General features: G+C 49.1%; 1 protein-coding gene across 16 annotated transcripts in view; it reads right to left on the bottom strand.

Moving 5' to 3' along the window:
• LOC119374702 (cuticle collagen 2C) overlaps positions 1–19,391 on the bottom strand; it is a 256,546-nt gene that overhangs the window by 72,680 nt on the left and 164,475 nt on the right. For 9 of the 16 annotated variants that reach the window (XM_037644880.1, XM_049411049.1, XM_049411050.1 and 6 more), the window contains 2 exons: positions 10,754–10,801; positions 6,865–6,912 (listed from right to left, as the gene is read on the bottom strand). The exons of 6 other annotated variants lie outside the window; for them this stretch is intronic. In XM_037644880.1, coding sequence (XP_037500808.1) covers positions 6,865–6,912; positions 10,754–10,801 — 96 coding nt within the window. The remainder of the gene's footprint in view (positions 1–6,864; positions 6,913–10,753; positions 10,802–19,391) is intronic. One more of the 16 variants, XM_037644884.1, reaches the window with a different exon arrangement.

The raw sequence follows: 19,391 nt of genomic DNA, 5'->3' as shown, positions 1-19,391 counted from the left end.
CCTGTATGTATGTTGTTACCCCGTCGTTTGGGCCTTGAACTCTGGCCTCTATCGCACATTCAGCTCTCTCCTTCCTGTCCACTCTGGCAAAGGCGCTGAGGAATTGCTGACGAAACTCATCCCACGACGTTAGCGTTGCCTCATGGCGCACATAGCGTAGCTTACGCTCTTGGGTCCAGTCGTTGATCATGGCAACTCGGTCGAAGTGCTCAAGGCAGTCGTCGGCATCCTCGAAAGCAGCTCCGTGAAATGTCTTCGATGCCCTGGTTTGGTTGACGACGAGCTGCGCAGGTGCTTGCACGGTAGCGTTAGGAGGTGTTTGATTCGTAGTTTGCGTGCATTGAGGTAGCAATCCGTGGTGTGGCTGGATGCCCTGGAGACGACGACTGGTACGTACGTGCACAGGGTAAGCTCCTCCGACTAGTCGGCGGGCTTGCGTCTGGGGTACGTTCTGGAGACCATATTGCCACGCCCGCTTCATGTTTTATTTTCCTGTATTCGGTTTTCCCCACAAAGACTGTCAGCAACGCTCAGCGCAAACCGCGCCTCATTGTTCGAGAAGCTTCGCAATTATTGTAGATCGTTTTGTTAAGATTGCGCGCAGGCCGCGAACAGCCTACATTATTTCAGAGCTTGCGCGACCACCAGTGATAAGACTAGAGTATTCAACTTCACATGTATAAATGCCGACGCACTTCACCACTTGTCAGTTGATCGACGGTCGACGCTCTATTCGCCGTTATCAGTGTATGGCTGTAGTTTGCCTTGGCCAGAAGTTCGGCCAAATAAAGAGTTTCATCTCTGACGTGCTGACTGCTGCCTTCGTCGACGTCACGACCCCGTGACATCTGGTGGAGGTGCTGGTTCGCCCATGTTCCGGACGCCCACACGCAGTCCGGGTCCAAGTCCATGTAGTCAAGAAGAACTACAAAGCATCCCAGACCGTCGAACTAGCCGCCGGCAGCTAGGACGCATGCCAGAGTACGGACCTCTTCACGGCAACGCCAGGCAACCTAACGCTGTGACCTCGACTGTAACGATGACCCCCCCCCCCCCCAGTAGCTCCCACATTGATCCGGCTACATCAGCCCCGGGAGCCGCCAACCTTCCACGGGTCATCGCTTGAAGAATCCGGAGAGCTGGCTGGAAAGGTATGACCGGGTCGCCGTTTTCAACAATTGGACAAGTGAAGACAAACGACGGCACGTGTATTTCGCCCTAGAAGACACCGCTCGGACATGGTTCGAGTACAGAGAAGCCACGCTGACGATCTGGAACCTTTATCGCGCCGCATTTCTGGACACCTTCTGCAGCGTCGTCCGCAAGGAAAGAGCCGAAACCCTTTTGGAGAACCGTGTACAGCTCCCGAACGAAATCATCCGGATGTACATCGAAGAAATGGCCCGATTGTTACGGCACGCCGACCCCGCTAAGTCCGAAGAAAAAAAAAGCTTCGTTTCCTGATGCGGGGAGTGAAGCAAGAGCTTTTTGCCGGACTTGCACGCAACCCGCCCAAGACAATCACGGAGTTCCGTTCGGAGGCCACAACGATTGAAAAGGCCCTAGAAATCCGTACGAGGGGAAGCACATGATCTGGGCAAACTACGGGGAAGCACATGATCTGGGCTCCGACGACTTGCGTGAGACGATAAGGGCGGTCGTGCGCGAAGTGCTCCGAAACATGTTTCCTGCATCGCAACCCCAGGCCGACGTCGTTCGCAACCCCATAGCCGACGTCGTTCGCGAGGAACTTCAGCATTCGCTGGGAGTTGCTGCACCGCCGCAACCTGAGCCGGAACCCATGAGCTATGCTGCCGTTGCACGCCATGCTGTCGCCACTCTGCACAATCACCAACGCCCCGCGCCGTCGCAGTTCCGTCGCCAGACACCGCGGCCACCTCCGACGCCAACCCGCCCGCCTGCAGGCCAAAGCTACAAACCCCGAAAGACCGACGTTTGTCGCGCCCCTGACAACCGCCCGCTCTACTACCACTGCGGGGAGGCCGGCAACGTACCGCCGCTGCCAGTACCGACAGATGGGGCTACGCGGATTCACCGTCAACGCGCCGCGCCCGCAACCAGGCGAACGGCCTCGCGACATCGACGACTACCTCACCGGAACACATTGGCAAGAACGACGACCTTCCCGCTCGCCGTCGCCCGGCCGCTACCTGTCACCGCACCGTCGGCAGCACCCTGGCCCAAACCAGGGCCGGTCGCCTAGCCCGTATCCGGGAAACTAAGGGCAGCAGCCGATGGAGGTACGGTTGCTGTACGACGAAATGCAGAACACGACGCGAATCAGACGAAGCCCTGGCGACGAAACTTTGATCCCTGAAGAAGACCTGTCGACGCGACGTAGAAGCAGCGGGACAAGCCTACCTAGCCGTGACCCGACGCCGCGATTTAACCGCAACGCAAGACGACGGATTAGCGAACTCGACGTACTATTCGACGGAGCCGACTATTCGACTATATATTTGACTATATATTCGACGGAGCCGACGTACTATTCGACACTGGAGCCGACTATTCCGTCGTCAGTGGACCAATCACCACAAGATTGAAGAAAGTTAGGAACGCTTGGCAAGGCCCCGAAATCCGGACCGCTGTGGGGCATCTAATAACTCCGGCTGGAGTCTGCACCGCAAGAGTCACCATCAATAACCGGACTTATGCTGCGAGCTTTGTAATCTTACAGCATTGCTCCAGAGATGTGATACTTGGGATGGACTTCCTAAGCTACCACGGCGCCGTCATCGATCTAACCTCAGAAAAAGCGCTGCCGCCACACATGACGCCAGGAAACCCCGTACTGAATGTGATAGAACAGGACGTCACCATTCCGCCTCTCTCCAGCATCATTTCCATCGGCACCGAAGAACCCGCAGACCTTCAAGGTGTCATCGAGGGCGATCAGCATCTACTTCTGAACCGTCAGATTTGCGTCGCAAGAGGCATAGCCGAGCTGCGTGATGGCAAAGCAAAGGTAGTGCTGACAAACTTCAGCCACGAATATAGGCACCTCAGCATTGGTACTATGGTCGCCTACATCCACAAATTCGTGGACGCCAGCAATGCTTTCGCCCTCTTCGATGCTACCGAACCTGCTTCGACGGATCGACGAACCTAACCAGATTTCGACGTCAACCCGAGCCTCCCAAAGCACAAGCAAGACCAGCTAAAATCCCTGCTCCTACAATTCAAGGACTGCTTCTCGTCGTCAAGAATTCGACAGACCCCAGTCGCGAAACATCGCATAATAACAGAAGAAAGTGCCTGACCAATCCGCCAGAGCCCGTACCGAGCGTCGACACGAGAACGCGAGGCCGTCAAGAAACAGCTCGACGAAATGCTACGCGACGACATCATCCAGCCGTCGAAGAGTCTGTGGGCGTCACCTGTGGTGTTAGTGAGGAAGAAGGATGGAACCCTACGTTTTCGCCTGAACAAGGTCACGAAGAAGGACGTGTACCCTCTCCAACGAATAGACGACGCCCTAGATCGACTCCACAACGCCAAGTACTTTTCGTCGATGGACCTCAAGACCGGCTACTGGCAAACCGAAGTCGACGAGAGACCGAGAAAAGACTGCCTTCATAACACCAGACGGCCTGTTCGAGTTTAAAATCATGCCCTTTGGTCTTTGCTCGGCACCCACGACTTTCCAACGTGTCATGGATATACAGTACTGGTTCGCTTGAAGTGGCAGACTTGCCTCGTGTACTTGGACGACGTCGTTGTGTTTGCCTTAAACATCGACGAACACTTACGGCGGCTTGAAGCTGTACTTCAAGCAATAAAGAGCTCCGGACTCACCCTGAAGCCAGAAAAGTGTCGCTTTGCGTACGAGGACCTCTTGTTCTTGGGACACGTGATAAGCAAGTCCGGAGTACACCCTGACCCGCAGAAGACAGTCGCCATCGCTACATTCCCACCACCTGCCGACAAGAAGGACGTGCGCCGATTTCTCGGCATGTGCGCCTATTACAGGCGGTTCGTCAAAAACTTTAAGCGCATCGATGAGCCACTTACTAACCTTACCAGGACCGACGTCGAGGTCAAGTCGGAAACGCCGCAGGAGGAAGCGTTTCAAGAAATATTACAACGCCTCCAGACGCTTCCGTTACTCGCGCATTTCGACGAATACGCCCAAACAGAAGTGCACATCGACGCAAGCAATGTAGGACTCGGCGCTGTTCTTGTACAGAGGACTGAGGGATTGGAAAGGGTAATCAGCTATGCTAACCAAAGGCGGAAGCCAACTATGGTATGACAGCAAAGAAGTGCCTTGCCATAATCTGGGCCACATCAAAGTTTCGCCCCTGCCTTTACGGCAGACCCTTCAAAGTTGGGAGCGACCACCACGCCCTGTGTTGGCTAGCTAACTTGAAAGACCCTTCAGGTCGTCTCGCACGATGGAGCTTGAGACTTCAAGAATTCAACATTACCATCTTTTACAATCCCGGAGGAAAACACTTTGACACCGACTGCCTGTCTCGTGCCCCCGTGAACCCGCCGGCACAAGACGACCAGGATGATGACTACTTTTTGAGAACCATAAGTACCGACGACTTCGCTGAACAACAGCTATCCTACGCGGAACTCAGAGGCCTTATGGAATACCTCGAGGGCAAGAACGCCGTCGTTGCGAAAGTGTTCAAGCAAGCACTCGCGTCGTTTTTCTTAGGCCACGGCGTTTCTCCAAAAGAAAAACTTCTCCCCACATCGAGCCAAGTACCTTCTCGTGGTGCCTTCAGAATTGCGACCAGAAGTCCTCCAGACCCTGCACGACGACCCGACAGCAGGACACCTCGGTGTTTCCAGAACGCTGGCATGAATACAGGAAAAGTACTACTGACCGCGCCTTGCCACCGACGTCACTCGCTACGTAAGGACATGCCGAGACTGTCAGCGACGCAAGTCACCGCCAACAAGACCAGCGGGCTTTCTTCAGCCGATTGAGCCACCTCGGCGACCGTTCCAGCAGATTGGCATGGACCTCCTGGGACCATTCCCAACGTCGACTAGTGGTAATAAGTGGATCGTCGTAGCTACCGACTACCTGACCCGCTACGCCGAAACAAGAGCCCTACCTAGAGGCAGTGCCGCCGAGGTAGCGAAGTTCTTCGTTGAAGACATCGTTCTGCGTTATGGCGCCCCAGAGGTTCTCATCACCGACAGAGGTACGGCGTTTACTGCAGAGCTCACTCAGGCGATCTTGAGGTACAGCCAGACAACCCACCGCCGGACCACTGCCTACCACCCTCAGACCAATGGCCTCACCGAGCGGCTAAATAAGACCATCGCCGACATGCTGGCCATGAGCGCTCACGTCGAGCAGAAGACGTGGGATGCCACCCTTCCGTACGTGACATTCGCATACAACACCGCTGTGCAAGAAACGACGCAGGTGACGCCTTACACGTTGGTCTACCGAAGGAGCCCAGAAACGACGCTCGATGCAATGCTCCCAACAGCCACCGACGAAGACAATCTCGACGTCCCTCCCTCTTTGCAACGCGCCGAAGAAGCTCGACAGCTCGCGCATCAAGATCCAGCAGAGGGTCGACAGCCGCCGCTATAATCTTCGACGACGCCACTTGGAATACCAACCCGGTGACCTTGTGTGGGTTTGGACGCCGATACGCCGTCGGGGACTTAGCGAGAAGCTTCTTCGGCGATACTTCGGGCCATACAAGGTGCTTCGACGTCTCGACGCTCTAGACTACGAGGTTATCCCGATTAGCATTACGAGCTCTGAAAGGCGCAGCACACGATCTGAAGTCGTCCATGTCGTGTGCCTTAAGCCGTTTTATGCGCGTTAGCGAAACTTAGGACTGTACCTTTTGATTTATTACTGTAATTTTGCTTGTACTTATTGCTTGTTGTAATTTATTTGTACATGCACTTGTTTTTCTATGTTCTGTCAGAAGCATCGGGACGATGCTTCTTCAGGGGGGGACAATGCCACGCCCTCTTTATGTTTTAATTTGCTGTATTCGGCTTTCGCCCACAAAGACTGTCAGCAACGCTCAGCGCAAACCGCGCCTCATTGTTCGAGAAGCTTCGCAATTATTGTAGATCGTTTTGTTAAGATTGCGCGTAGGCCGCGTACAGCCTAGATTATTCCAGAGCTTGCGCGATCACCAGTGATAAGACTGGAATATTCGACGTCACATGTATAAATGCCGACGCACTTCAGCACTTGTCAGTTGATCGACGGTCGACGCTCTGTTCGTCGCTATCAGTGTATGGCTGTAGTTTGCCTTTCAGTTTCCCGGCCACAAGTTCGGCCAAATAAAGAGTTTCATCTCTTGACGTGCTGACTGCTGCCTTGATCGACGTCGCGACCCCGTAACAATATGATCTACCGTACTCAGCATCTCCACCAGAAAATCTCAGCTGGCTAACTGATAGATGGGAGAAGACGCAGGGCGAATATAAAAACTGGGACGTTTACTCTAGAACAAGGCCGACACCCAAAAGCGCGCACACGCTGATCAACTTCGTTGTTCTGTTTCAAGGGGCTGGCCACTACGGTTACCAGCCTACCACGCGTCAATATTAGATACGTTAAGGACACTCTCCGCGCTACATTGCATTCATATGATGTTTTTTCGTATCCATTTCCAGCAAGGGCGTGGTGCCGTGGTTGAACCCCTGCATTTCAGGCAGAAATACCTGGGTTCGGTTCCCACGCAAACCAAAGTTTCTTTGATTTTCTTCATTTGCATCTATCTCGTTTTCTCGCTCAGAGCTTACCACGCCGACACCGCCATCGATATTTCTGCGAAATGAGCTCTCTAACGCTATTGAGTTAAAACAAACAGCCATAACTTTTGCACTAGTATAAACACTTGCCGGACTTCCACCAGGACGGACATCTTGGGGACTTGAGGGGGATCCACGCTGGAAAGAGGATATCACAAAGAACAAGGATAATGTACGGTCACAAGCAGAGAAACAGAGAAAAAGGTAAATTATATCAAGCACCGAATAACAGTACTATAAGAAAAGCAAGCGCTATTGCAAGGTTAGGTGACATTAAGCTGCAAATTGTAAGTCCCAAAATATTTTATGATCTAAATGGAAACAATGAAAATATTGTACATGGCGTCGCCAGCACAGACCTGAACTTGTGCACGTAGTGCGCATAAAGCCGTGCGTAAGCGAGTAACATTGCGAGCGCCTGTCACCCGTACAAAGCGCCTTTATGATGTATAACTGACCCGAATGTAGCATCGGGGCGATGCTCTTTTAGAGGGAGGCAAATGCCGCGCCCGCTCTAATGCAGACAACGAAGGAGATGATGTGCGCTCTGACAGTCTCGCGGAACGGGACCCTGACCGAAGAAGAATACGTGCTTTGTGTCTATGTTATTGGCTATGCTGCTGCATAAAACGGGCTGCTTGCTCTTCTGATAAACGTCTTGGTTGTGCGTTTACGGTGCACCGCGACACTGGTTCGGCAAACATTGCGCAGTTTCGTTAGGTTTCTGAATTCCTAAATCTAGTAGCTGCTGAGCACGCTCTCGACGATCGACGCTGGCAAAGGTGTCAATGAGCTGCTGTGGAAAATTATTCCATGTCAAGATACGGCCTTCTCGATTCTCAAGCCGCGTGTGAGCGCTGTCATCGAGAGTGAAATATGCGCGGGCAAGCTTTTGTTGAGCATTCCACTGATTGATGTCGGCAACGCGTTCATAGTGGTCAAGCCAATCTTCAACATCTTCATGTGGGGCACCAATGAAGCGATCAGGTACACGTGGCTGAAGAAGAGTTCCCGGTGGCGGATTGGGAGAAGATGTGCCATGTGCAACCTGTGACGGGCTGGTGTTGTTTCTCGAAGGCGGTCAGCTCAAGAGCGAGGCCTAGCAACCACCGACTGAAGCGGTGCACAGGGGTTGTAACAGGTGACGGCGCGACAGGACTCGATGAACGGCTCCCAGATGGAGTGTGGAGCTTCAAGCAGTGTGGCGGCCCAGCGCCTCCGCCAGTGTCGCGGTGCACCGTAAATGGACACCCAAGACGTTTAGCAGAGGAGCAAGCAGCCCGTTTTATGCAGCAGCATAGACAGGAACATAGACACAAAACACGCATTCATATTCGGTCAGAGTCCCGTTCCGCGAGACTGTCAGAGCGCACATCATCTTCTTCGTTGTCTGCCTCAGAGCGGGCGCGGCAATATTGTTATTGATAATGCAGACGAATAACTTGTCCCTTGTTCATCGGGCGCTGAACCCCACGTTCTGATTTATTTTCGAGCCTTGACATCTGCACTTGATCCGTTGCTTAGAATCACGAACATTTTTTGGTTGAAGCTCACGGGTGCGAAGTGGTGATTGCATTCTTCGCCCATCTATAGTTACCAGTGCTTCCTTGAAGTATGAGCTTTCCTGGAATCAATGAGTCGTGGCGCTCCATATTAGAGGGAGGCGAGAATTTTTGAGGCCCATCTACTTTAAAAAGAGTGTTCCATACTCGCCGTTACGGCTAGGCACTGACTAATACTCCTGAGTTTAATATACTCGCCGTTATGGCTAGGCACTGACTAATACTCCTGAGTTTAATGCACATTAACCCCATAAAGTGGACGGGAGGATGACCGACGCCGTAGCTCAGGGGTAGAGCACCGGACGTGTAATTCAAAGGTCGCAGTTGTAGTCCCGGCCGACGTCAAGTTAACTTTTCGTCCACATTATTTTCTCTACATTTTTATCCTAATTACTACAGATTACATCCCCTATACTTTCCTTGACCTTATTGCCGGTTAGTTCTCAATAATATTGTGTCTAACAAAGAAAAACGAGCCCTTAAAAGTCTTCTTGTTTCCTTTATTCACAGCAAAGGTCTCGTTCTGGCAGACTTGATGCCTACAGGTAGTATGTGAGGGATCCTTTGCCTGTAGCCAGCTCGTAAACAGATCACGTGGCACGTGATGCAGAAAAAGAGTGCTCCACACTCGCCGCTATGGCTGCTATCGGCACTGACTAATACTCATAGGTCTAAATTGCACATATATAGTGGTAGCTCAGTGGTAGTGGAAGCTCAGTGGCAGAGCATCGGACGTGTCATTCAAAGGTCGCAGGTTCGGTCCCTGCCGACGGCAAGTTACCTTTGCGTCCACTTTACCTTCTCCACATTTATATCCTAATTACTACAAATAGCATTCCCTATACATTTATTGGCATTAATGTCTCTTAGACCTCATTATTATTGTGTACAAAAGAATCATGATGCATGCCGGCAAGGCTGTGCCGGCCTGGCGCAGGACACGTGTAACACCTGTTACACGTGTTGGTACACGTGTAACGGTTAGGTGGAAATAATGAAACGATGGCGCACGGCAATATACGCCAGACACGACGGTGTGTTACTAAGCGCTTTAAAGTGCATGAGTGGTCTGTACCCATGGGAACTCGGAATCATTTAGCAAAGCACAGTACAATTTTCAAGAGACATACTCGTTAAAATTTACTTCTGTTCTGGAAAGAAGCCGTACCAATATCACCGTAGAGTTTCCGAGAAATTTGTATTCGGCTGTATACTTTACAATGGGTCAATGTTTCTTCATTACCTGTGCACAGCGGATAATATTGTACATTAAATTTTGTTCTCTGAGTGTGCTCTCCTGATCAATAGTGGCCCGGTGGTCTGGCCTTAGTCGTTATGGCTGCAGATTGTTGGCTTTACTAGAACAAATTGTACCAGTCGTCTTTCCTCTCCAATTCGTCTTGAATAATGTTGTACACGTCTTTGGATTATGAATTCGCTGCAAGGCGTTGGCTGGTGCTCGTTGACTGCTATTATTGAAGCGATATAATTGGAGTGGCTCAATAGAAATTAAAATGATAGGTGTCACCTTAAGGGACAAGAACAGAGCAGAGTAGGTCAGGGAATGAACGGTTGTATGCACACGTGTGCATTACATCGGTTAGATCAAGGTACCTTGATGGAAATCAAGAAGACAAAAAATGGGCATACGCAGGGTATGTAGCGCGTGGTTCTCACGTCCTTGTTTTGGTATGTAAAGCCCCGAAAAATTAATATTACTCTTATTGTACCTCACGAAGCGACTGCTCTGACACCAACGCCTTTGTATACAGACATTAGCGACCTGTGAGTGGCAGTGCATACTGGAGCTGCCCCTCGTTTAGCACAACACTGGAAAATGCCATAACGTTGTGTTCTGCTCAAGGCGTGTTGCGTTGAAAATGACGTGTGAGCTCGAAAGTTATCAGAATCATTTCTTATGCGGTTACCATACTCACATAAGATCAATGATATTTCACTAACGTTCAACAGTACGCAATATAGATATTTTGTGCAGTTGAACTAGTGCACTCTTGTGATCGAATGTCCTACTCTTTTCCGCCTCTGCCGTGTGCAATTGCCGATTGTCTCTTTTACCGCAAAAGAAGTATTTGACGCAATAATACACGTCTGTTGAGAGCAGGGCTTTTTCCTCTGCACTTTCTTGTGTTGCCTCTTTATAACAGAAAATTGTTGATGACGCCGAATCGAAACATCATTTCAGTGACTTCTGTAGAGTTTTTGTTTTTTTTTTTTGGGGGGGAGGGGGTAGTCCCGCGGCAAGCGCACGTAGTTGCCTATAGACCGTACATTTTTAATACCAAAGTATGTGTTTTCTCTTGGGCAGTGCGTCCAGTTTTCAATGTATACCATGTAGATTTTATGTATACTCTCTTACATCTCAGGTGGCATATTTTGTATTGGGATAAAATACTTGCCATTGCTGCACCAAGGACGACAGTGTCCAGACGTAGAGGACTCGAAGGCTGAAAATAGGACAACATAACATTCAAGAAACGGATGCACACATGCAAATATTCTCAGCTAAATGTTTATTTCAATCAAGGCGCTTAGAAGGAAGCACGTACTTGTGCAACTCCCAATATTCTACGAAAGCCTCATTGCATAAGTAATTAAAATGCGGCTGCATCTTGCAATACTTTGAATGGCTCGTAATTTCAATGAAAAAATGTCAAAAGTTTTATTGATAATGTCGATGAATATTTAAATAGTGTGCTTTTGATGGTAGCGCTGAACCGCAAAGTGAAATTTCAGCCATAAGCCTTCTGTGAGCGGTGTGGTTTTTGCTTATTCATTTGAGAAATCTGCGCTGCTTGCACTCATTCGCGTCGTTCTCTTTATTAAAGTGTCGTTGAGGGCACGTTTAGTCGATGAGGGCACGTTTATGGTGCCAGTAAATATTTCTCTGTTTATTTGCGCTCCTACTATTTCACCATTTAGTTCAATAATTGTGGCAATCTCACAAAAATACTTTCTTTAACGTCAAACAGAAAGATGTTTATATACCTGAAAAAAAGATTTATATGCCTGTGGCTTTGCTTCGCGTTTGGGAACTTGAGACGATTTCCTTGACATAACATTTATTCGCGGAAAATTTTGCAAGACTATTGTGAATATTTACGGCGATAATAATTCAGGAGTTTGAAGTAATCTGATAGCTGCTTCTGTTGGCAATATGAAAATTATTTGTAGGCATCCTAAGGGAAGAATATTTGCCCAAGTTTTCTATTCTTGTTTTCAATTAAATGAAGCAAGACTGTACTGCGCAATGGCATTTTCTTATCAAGCAGAGAGTACATGTGCGAAACTATACAAACATTTCAAAAAACTGTCTTTGTTTTGCAGAACGTTATAAGTGCTTTATAGAGGTAAAAAATTCTGCAATACGACCACTATTGCTAGATGCACGATGCCCGCCGGCGGGCATCGCGAATCGCCGCCTACTGCCGCGGTGTGCACCGCTGTCGGCTGTCGGGATGGTCCATTTCATTGAGCGCAAGAGAGGGCGCCAACACCTCAGCGTTGGCCGTGTGGTTAGAGGGAACGAACGGCGCGCGTTGACTTTGCAAAACCTGTTTCTGTGATGAACGGTGAGCTGCCAGCTCGCAAGGAACACGAACGCTTCTTCGCCCGTGAGCGACAAAGCCAGCGCAGGCAGCGTCTGCTAGCGAATTTCTTCATTGAAATAACCGACTGCTCGCGCTGCACAACCGTTCACCGGCCACCTCCTATATACAGACACTGGATCTTCACCTGCAGTGTATTCCGGTGGGAGATTTCTCTTGTGCGTATTGAACAATAAAGTTTCGCACCCTTCCTTACATGCTTCGCCTGCGCCCTCGCCAATTTTTGTAGCGTTAGCTACACTGGCCGAGGCAGAGCAGTTTCGCGTGGTAGTTTGATAGCCGTACTGCGCATGTGCTAGGAGCATTGACCTCAAACGGCACACAGCTCGCGCACCGGAGCCGCCGCCGCCGCGTGCACTTTGCCTGTCTGCGAATTCCAGAGGAGTGACGTCTTAGCTGTGGCAGACGCATTGGCGACTGCAAATTTTGTATCTCTCACACTTTACCCTCACAGGGCCCTTGGTTCTTCGGATGGTGTCGCCTTCTGGGAGCGGTATAGTTCCGTAATTCTTGGTCTCCTCGATTTGCTCCAGCAAATCGCCGTTGCTACAAATGTCCCATTTGGCCTGTTTCCAATGGGAGAAGTGTAATTTCGTAGACGCTATAACACACCACGAGGTGGCGGCTTTAGCCAGAGCCTCGCTCATAGCATCTATTCATATCGAAAAATAGCTCTCCGGCGCTCGCCTGGCTGTCGCGCCGCGTTCCCGCTCGCCCTGTAAAATATCACGTTCAGGCTAGAGGTGAGACAGGACGCACGACGTGTTTCATTTCGTGTTTCACGACGCTTTGAAGGTGTGCATATCGATCACCAGTGCTTGTTGATCCCATCTTTGCACGGGATACACCATATACGATGTTCACGTATTTTTTTTTTATTGTCAGTATTGTATCGTTGAGCCGCATTTGATGTAGAAACAGGCCGGCCTCCGATGAACGAAAGAAGAGCAACCTTTGAGGCTCGATTATATAGGCAGGCCAGCACGTGTGGCCAAGGACGAAGAGAAAGGGCCTATCGTGCGCTGAGTAACTAAAATACAGAAGACTTCGGCGCATGTCTTATCACATGGCGATACAACTTTATTCTGCACAAAAAACAGCGAAAAGTATCACAATAGGAGCAGTGTTCAAGGCACTTGTTTAGTTACGGTCGTATTGAAGCCTCGTGGGAGGCCGTCTCTGACTACTTAATCTTCTTGGCAGCAGAGCGGACGCTGCAGCAGAGCGGACGCAGCGGGATTCACTGGTGTAGCCGGCGTGGGGTGACGAACGTAATCGTCGCTGAGGTCACCAAGCACATCGGTGTTGAAAGTTTCCTTTGTGGGCAACAGATGCTGTCTGTTCCGCCTACCCTACCAGAAAAACAGCGTTTCCACTGCCTCCCAGTGCCTTTCGTCATACTGGGTGGCACTGGAAACGCTGTACAGTGTGTCCCAGTGTACCACAGCGCGCTGGGAGGCACTGGGACAGACTGCACAGCGTGGCCAGTGCCGCCTACAGTGCGCTGAAAGACACTGGGAATACTGCACCCCTTGGTACAGTGTCTTACAGCGCACTGGGAGGCACTGGCCACGCTGTACAGTGTCTACCCGCGCACTGGGAACACTGGCAGCACATTGACAAAAAAACTGGGGATGCTGGGTGGAATTCTTATGAAATTTGGTCGCGACAAGTGAACAGAAAAACTTATCGAATATTTTCAAAATATTATTGTGTTCTATGTCCTACACATATCTAGCCTTAGCTTTAGTTAAGCGACGGACGTACGTATACGCTAAAGCAATCATCTGACGAGAGCGCGCGCTTACTCTAACTACCGGAAGTAGTTATAACATGAAGAAAAAAGAGACTGAGTCTTGTCTTACAGGTGTGGCGTAGCGGTAACGTGTTAGACTCAGAATGCATTGTGCGTCGAGGTGCTGGGTTTGACTCGCGCTCGCTCGTTTTTTTTTTTTTATTTTTTAGTTGTTTTTTTGGTCGCAGTACTTGTGTTTCAGCCCTAATTATTATCTGCGCATGGTCGTAATTTTCAAAAACAATTTAAAAACCCGATTTCGGCCCGTAACAGGTGTCCCAGTGTGCAGCGCGCCAGCGTCCAGCGTGCCTCGTGTAGCGTGCTAGCGTCCCAGTACCCAGCGCCACACAGGTCCAATAATCATGTATGGCACTGGGAAAGTGCCACTGAGTTTTCCTATAGGGTTATGAGCTTGTTTCCCTGGGTTAGAAATTTGTACGATCTCGGGTGACCAATAACTTGGGATTTCTGCGACCAAGATATCTGCTTGATCCTAACGACTTGACCTATTTCAAGGGGCGGAAGCGGCCCTTTTGAGCGATCACATTGGTGGTGCGTTTGCACTTTCACCTTCTCTTCGACGTTGAAATCTGGCAAGGTTGACCTCAGTTGTCTTCCTTGCAACCATTCTTCGGGTGACCGCCCAACGTCCAGAGGCGTCGAACGGTAACTCAGGACACCGAGCCAGATATCTTTGCCTGCTTCGCTCGTTTTCTTGAGAATCTCTTTCACCACTTGAACTGCCATTTCCGCCAAGCCGTTGGAACAAGGAAACTCTGGACTCGATGTCGCATGTCGAAAGTCCTACTTGTCTACGGATAGGCAAAATTCTCGCCTTACAAACTGGGATTCATTGTCGCTCCACACATTTACCGGGATTCTATATCTTGCAAATATGGCTCCCAGTTTGTTGATGACCGTTGCCGATGACGTGTCCTCCTGCTTTGCAGTTTCTGGAAAGTTCCACAGAGCGTCATACACGGATAGATATGATTTCTCTCCATACTGGAATAGACCGATACCAACGCGATACCACGGGTATTCAGGTGGTGGTCTCATGATTAATGATTCTGCCGGTTGGCTGTATGCGTGGCGTCTGCATACCTCGCACTTTTGGGTCATAGCAGCGATTTCGTCATTAATGCCTGGGCAACACACGCTTCTCGCTTTTGCTTTGCATTTGTACTGGCCCATGGCGCCTTGATGAATGCGTTCTAGAATTTGCCTTCGCATGCGCGCAGGGATGATTACTTTGCTGCCTTTTAGAAGAACTCCTTTGATGACAGAAATTTTGCTGACAAAAGGTTTGAACTCACCCTGTATGCTTTCGCCGGTATATATACTCTCCTTTACTCCCCACAGGTAAGGGTCCTGATCCGTTGCGTCTTCAAGCCGCTTTAGCGTGACATCGGTTACAAAGACTAGCGCACTCATGGCGTGTATTACGATGTCTTCATCACCTGCAGCGTCACTGTCTGTGTCGGGTTTGAACTCACCCTGTATGCTTTCGCCGGCATACATACTCTCCTTTACTCCCCACAGGTAAGGGTCCTGATCCGCTGCGTCTTCAAGCCGCTTTAGCGTGACATCGGTTACAAAGACTAGCGCACTCATGGCGTGTATTACGATGTCTTCATCACCTGCAGCGTCACTGTCTGTGTCGGGTTTGAACTCACCCTGTATGCTTTCGCCGGCATACATACTCTCCTTTACTCCCCACAGGTAAGGGTCCTGATCCGTTGCGTCTTCAAGCCGCTTTAGCGTGACATCGGTTACAAAGACTAGCGCACTCATGGCGTGTATTACGATGTCTTCATCACCTGCAGCGTCACTGTCTGTGTCGGGTTTGAACTCACCCTGTATGCTTTCGCCGGCATACATACTCTCCTTTACTCCCCACAGGTAAGGGTCCCGATCCGCCGCGTCTTCAAGCCGCTTTAGCGTGAGATCGGTTACAAAGTCCAGCGCACTCAATGCGTTTATTTCGATGTCTTCCTCACCTGCAGCGTCACTTTCTGTGCCGGTCGCAGACTGCCGCTCTTGAAAGCATGTCCGCCAGGGTGAGCTGCTTTCCTGGAATGTATTGCATAGTGAAATCATATTTTAATAACCGCAGGATGAACCTTTGAAGTATGGGCGGCATTTCTCCGATTGATTTTTAGCGATAGTATCAGTGGGCGGTGGTCGGCCTCCAACGGTACCTTGCGGCCGTAGATGAGGTAATGAAATTTCTTACATCTGTACGTCACCGCCAAAGCTTCTTTTTTCAATCTGAGTGCAGGGTTGTTCTACTGAAGAAAGCGTTCTGGATGCGTACGCCACAGGATGCCAGCTATGGTCATGACGTTCTAGAGGGGTCGTGCCCATACCATCCAGTGACGCGTCTGAGGTCACCTTTGTTTTATTGCGATAGCGATTATATGGACAGTCTCGGCTGGTTTTTGCGGTAGCCGTCGCCGGCGTCATGCACCGTATATGTATAAATATGTGTATATGTATATATATATATATATATATATATATATATATATGTCCCAAAGATAAATAATTCAGAAAAATGCTTCCGAGGCGCGGAATCGAACCAGCGACCTCTCGCTCCCCAGCGCGTGGCGCTAACCACTACACCACAAACGCAGATCCTTCAGCGTTCTATACACACCCCTTACGGCAGTGCTCAGAGACGGCAGGCGCTTCTAAGCGTTTCTTTATTACCAGGGAGATGGCGCGTGGAGCGCTACCGACGGATTTAAAAGTCGGCGAGATCACTCGCTTGTTCTAATATTTGCGCAGGGAGAACCTTGCCCTTCCCCGGCAGCAACTACCGCGCGGTAGTTGCTGCCGGGGGGCAGGTGTTTCTGCAGCGTAGCAGCGCGTCCATCACGGTCCGCTTTTCTTGCTATCGCATTCATTGCTTCGCCCTTGCGGTGAAACTGACTTTTCATTTAGAACGTCGAAAATTGCCAGAACTGGCCCCCTGCTTAGGCGTTCGCATATTTCTGCCCATTATTTTGCGTTGCTTGGACCCATTCAAAAATTGCTTCATGCTTAAGTAAACTGCACACATAAGGCGTCTTTTCTGCTAATGAATGAATGAACGTGGAAATATCGCTGTACTCAACGTTTATCGGTAGTCGCCGGTTTTCAGAGACCACATAACCTGAAAGTTCAATTTATTCGACGCCCACACTTCACTTCTCTACAATCAGTGCTAATCCAAAATGTTTGCTGTCTTCAAGCTCACTTTTTAAACGCCTGTTTAAAACAGCTGCTGCTTCGAATGCCTTGCACATTTGCTCTGCTTTGGCTATTGTTAGCTCGTTGTCTTGGGGAAGCTTCGTGCCTAAAGGCTCATTATGGATTCCAATTATTGTTGGATTGCGGATCATGGAGTCGGCCAACCCTTCGAAATTGCATCGCTGGGCCTGCTTCCCCGCGTCGCGTACAAAGTGTTCGAACGTCTCCCCTGGTGCCTGCATTCTCTTCCGCAAAACATACCGCTCGTACACTTCATTTGTCTTTGCGCTCCAGTAGTCGTCAAACTTCTCTACAACGGTCTTGTAATCTTCTCACCTTCATTAAAAACGAAATTGTGAGAGATTTCCAGAAGTTCATCACCGGCCAATGTCAGCAGTAGTGTCGTCTTTGCAGCATCGCTCAGAGGTCTGTCTTGGGGTTTCACTACGGTAATAGCTCTTGCATAAATAGCTGCCAGTTTTTGGAGACATCACCTGTGATACGAAGAGGGTCTGGAGGCTTTAGAAGACCCATTTAATGCCGTAACTCCCAAAACTTGACTCTCGTTAGGGCATCGTCGGGCAAGTCAAGCGCTTCCGACACCATGTATCGCTGACCTGCATTTGATGTAAAAACAGGCCGACATCCGATGGGGAAAGAAGAGCAACCTTTATTTCATGCTCGATTATCTAGGCAGACCAGCAGGTGTGGCCAAGGATAAGGAGAAAGGACCTATCTTGCGCTGGGAAAATAAACACAGAAGACTTCAGCGAATGTCGTATCAGATGGCGATACAAGGGTTATGATCATGATCATTCGTCGTCGGTACGGAGATATGCCACTAGGCGTCAACGTGGGCACGCGTACATCTAGCGGTGTTATATGTGCCAAACACCAACAGACATTGTACAAGCTCTCATATGTCGATGCAATATAAAGAATCAACCACATCTGTCCAGACGCGTTTCACTTTCGCGTTATATCGATTCATATGACGGAGAGATCCGCCATGTTTCTTGCATTTCGCAGTATGAGCAGTAAGTAGAAAAACAATAATGCTTAATAAATAGTAAGATAGAAACTGCCCAACGGGTTGTTTTGTAAAGCGATTTACATCTCTCTAATATAAGTTTAGCGCCCACCCTTGTTGTTTTAGAAGTTGGTAAATATTCTCTCCTTATTTTCAATAACCGGAAGGCAGCAGATAACGTGACTACATCATGGAATAGCCACGTACGTAAATTAAGCCGTGTCGTAATATTTTTAAAACTGTGGGCTGACCGAATTACCCCAGATAACTGCAGCAAATAAATGGTGCGACAGGTAATTGCAAAGTGACATTAACGAAAGGATCATTTTTATCACAAGAAGACGTTTGATCGTCAAAATTTATATTGGTTTAGCGTCCCAAATCCAGGATATGAGCACGAAGTTTAGACCACCTGAGGTGCTTTAACATGCACCTAAGTCTATGTACACGGGCCTATTGAAAAGTGGCCGCCGCGGCCAGGAATCGACCCGGCTGCCTTCGGCTCAGCAGTCGAGCACCATAACTACTAGACCACCATGGCGGATAATAAGGCGTCGAGTAAGCAGAAAATGCGCAGAAGTGAAATACAGGTGGCGGTACCGCATTCAAGTTCCCACATGAGCGCGCCGTTGCGTCAAAGATTTTGTGGCGTCTAATAGCGCCTACATAATTATTTGCCGCTTAACCTGATTTTGACACTCTTCTGAGGTGCAAATATCTTACCAAGCGAAGTTACACCGAATTTTATAGGACCGATGGGGCCCAGCCAAAGTACGCGAAATGGTTCTGAACTTTCTGACGCAATATTTGTGGAACTTAAATTTTTATGTGGGCTGAAATTAGTCTCCGAAGTTGCAATATTATCAAAGTAGTTCTCGGTATATAATTGTTATGCATACACCGACGTAATCTATCAGTTGTATTTACTATTAGACAAAGTTGATTCGTGAAAGCTAAATGAATGAATGGATGTTTATGATGACAATAAAAGAAAATACGTATTCACTGACTTAAATATTGAAACATTCTTAGTGCGACTAGAATAAATACATGATAAGTAATCCACCCTCATTGCATAAATTTTGAACGCAGACATAGTGTGCACGATAGAATACCAATACTCGATGGCATTTGTCTTCGAGTCGTCTTAAGCGAATGTAACAGGATCCTGTTAATTTTCACCACGTGTAATTGTTCCTAGTGCGTCGGTTTGTTGATTAGCCTAGTACACCCCACAGTGCTGCTGTTTAGATTCGGTTCCTCGAGTCTCTTCCCTGGACCAGTTATCACATAATAATTTGCGCATGCCGGTTATAGCTGCTAATAATAATAATAATAATAATAATAATAATAATAATAATAATAATAAT

Source organism: Rhipicephalus sanguineus, chromosome 11, assembly GCF_013339695.2.
Source record: "Rhipicephalus sanguineus isolate Rsan-2018 chromosome 11, BIME_Rsan_1.4, whole genome shotgun sequence".
In the NCBI taxonomy this organism is placed as follows: Eukaryota; Metazoa; Arthropoda; class Arachnida; order Ixodida; family Ixodidae; genus Rhipicephalus; species Rhipicephalus sanguineus.
This window is presented reverse-complemented; position numbering and strand designations above follow the sequence as displayed.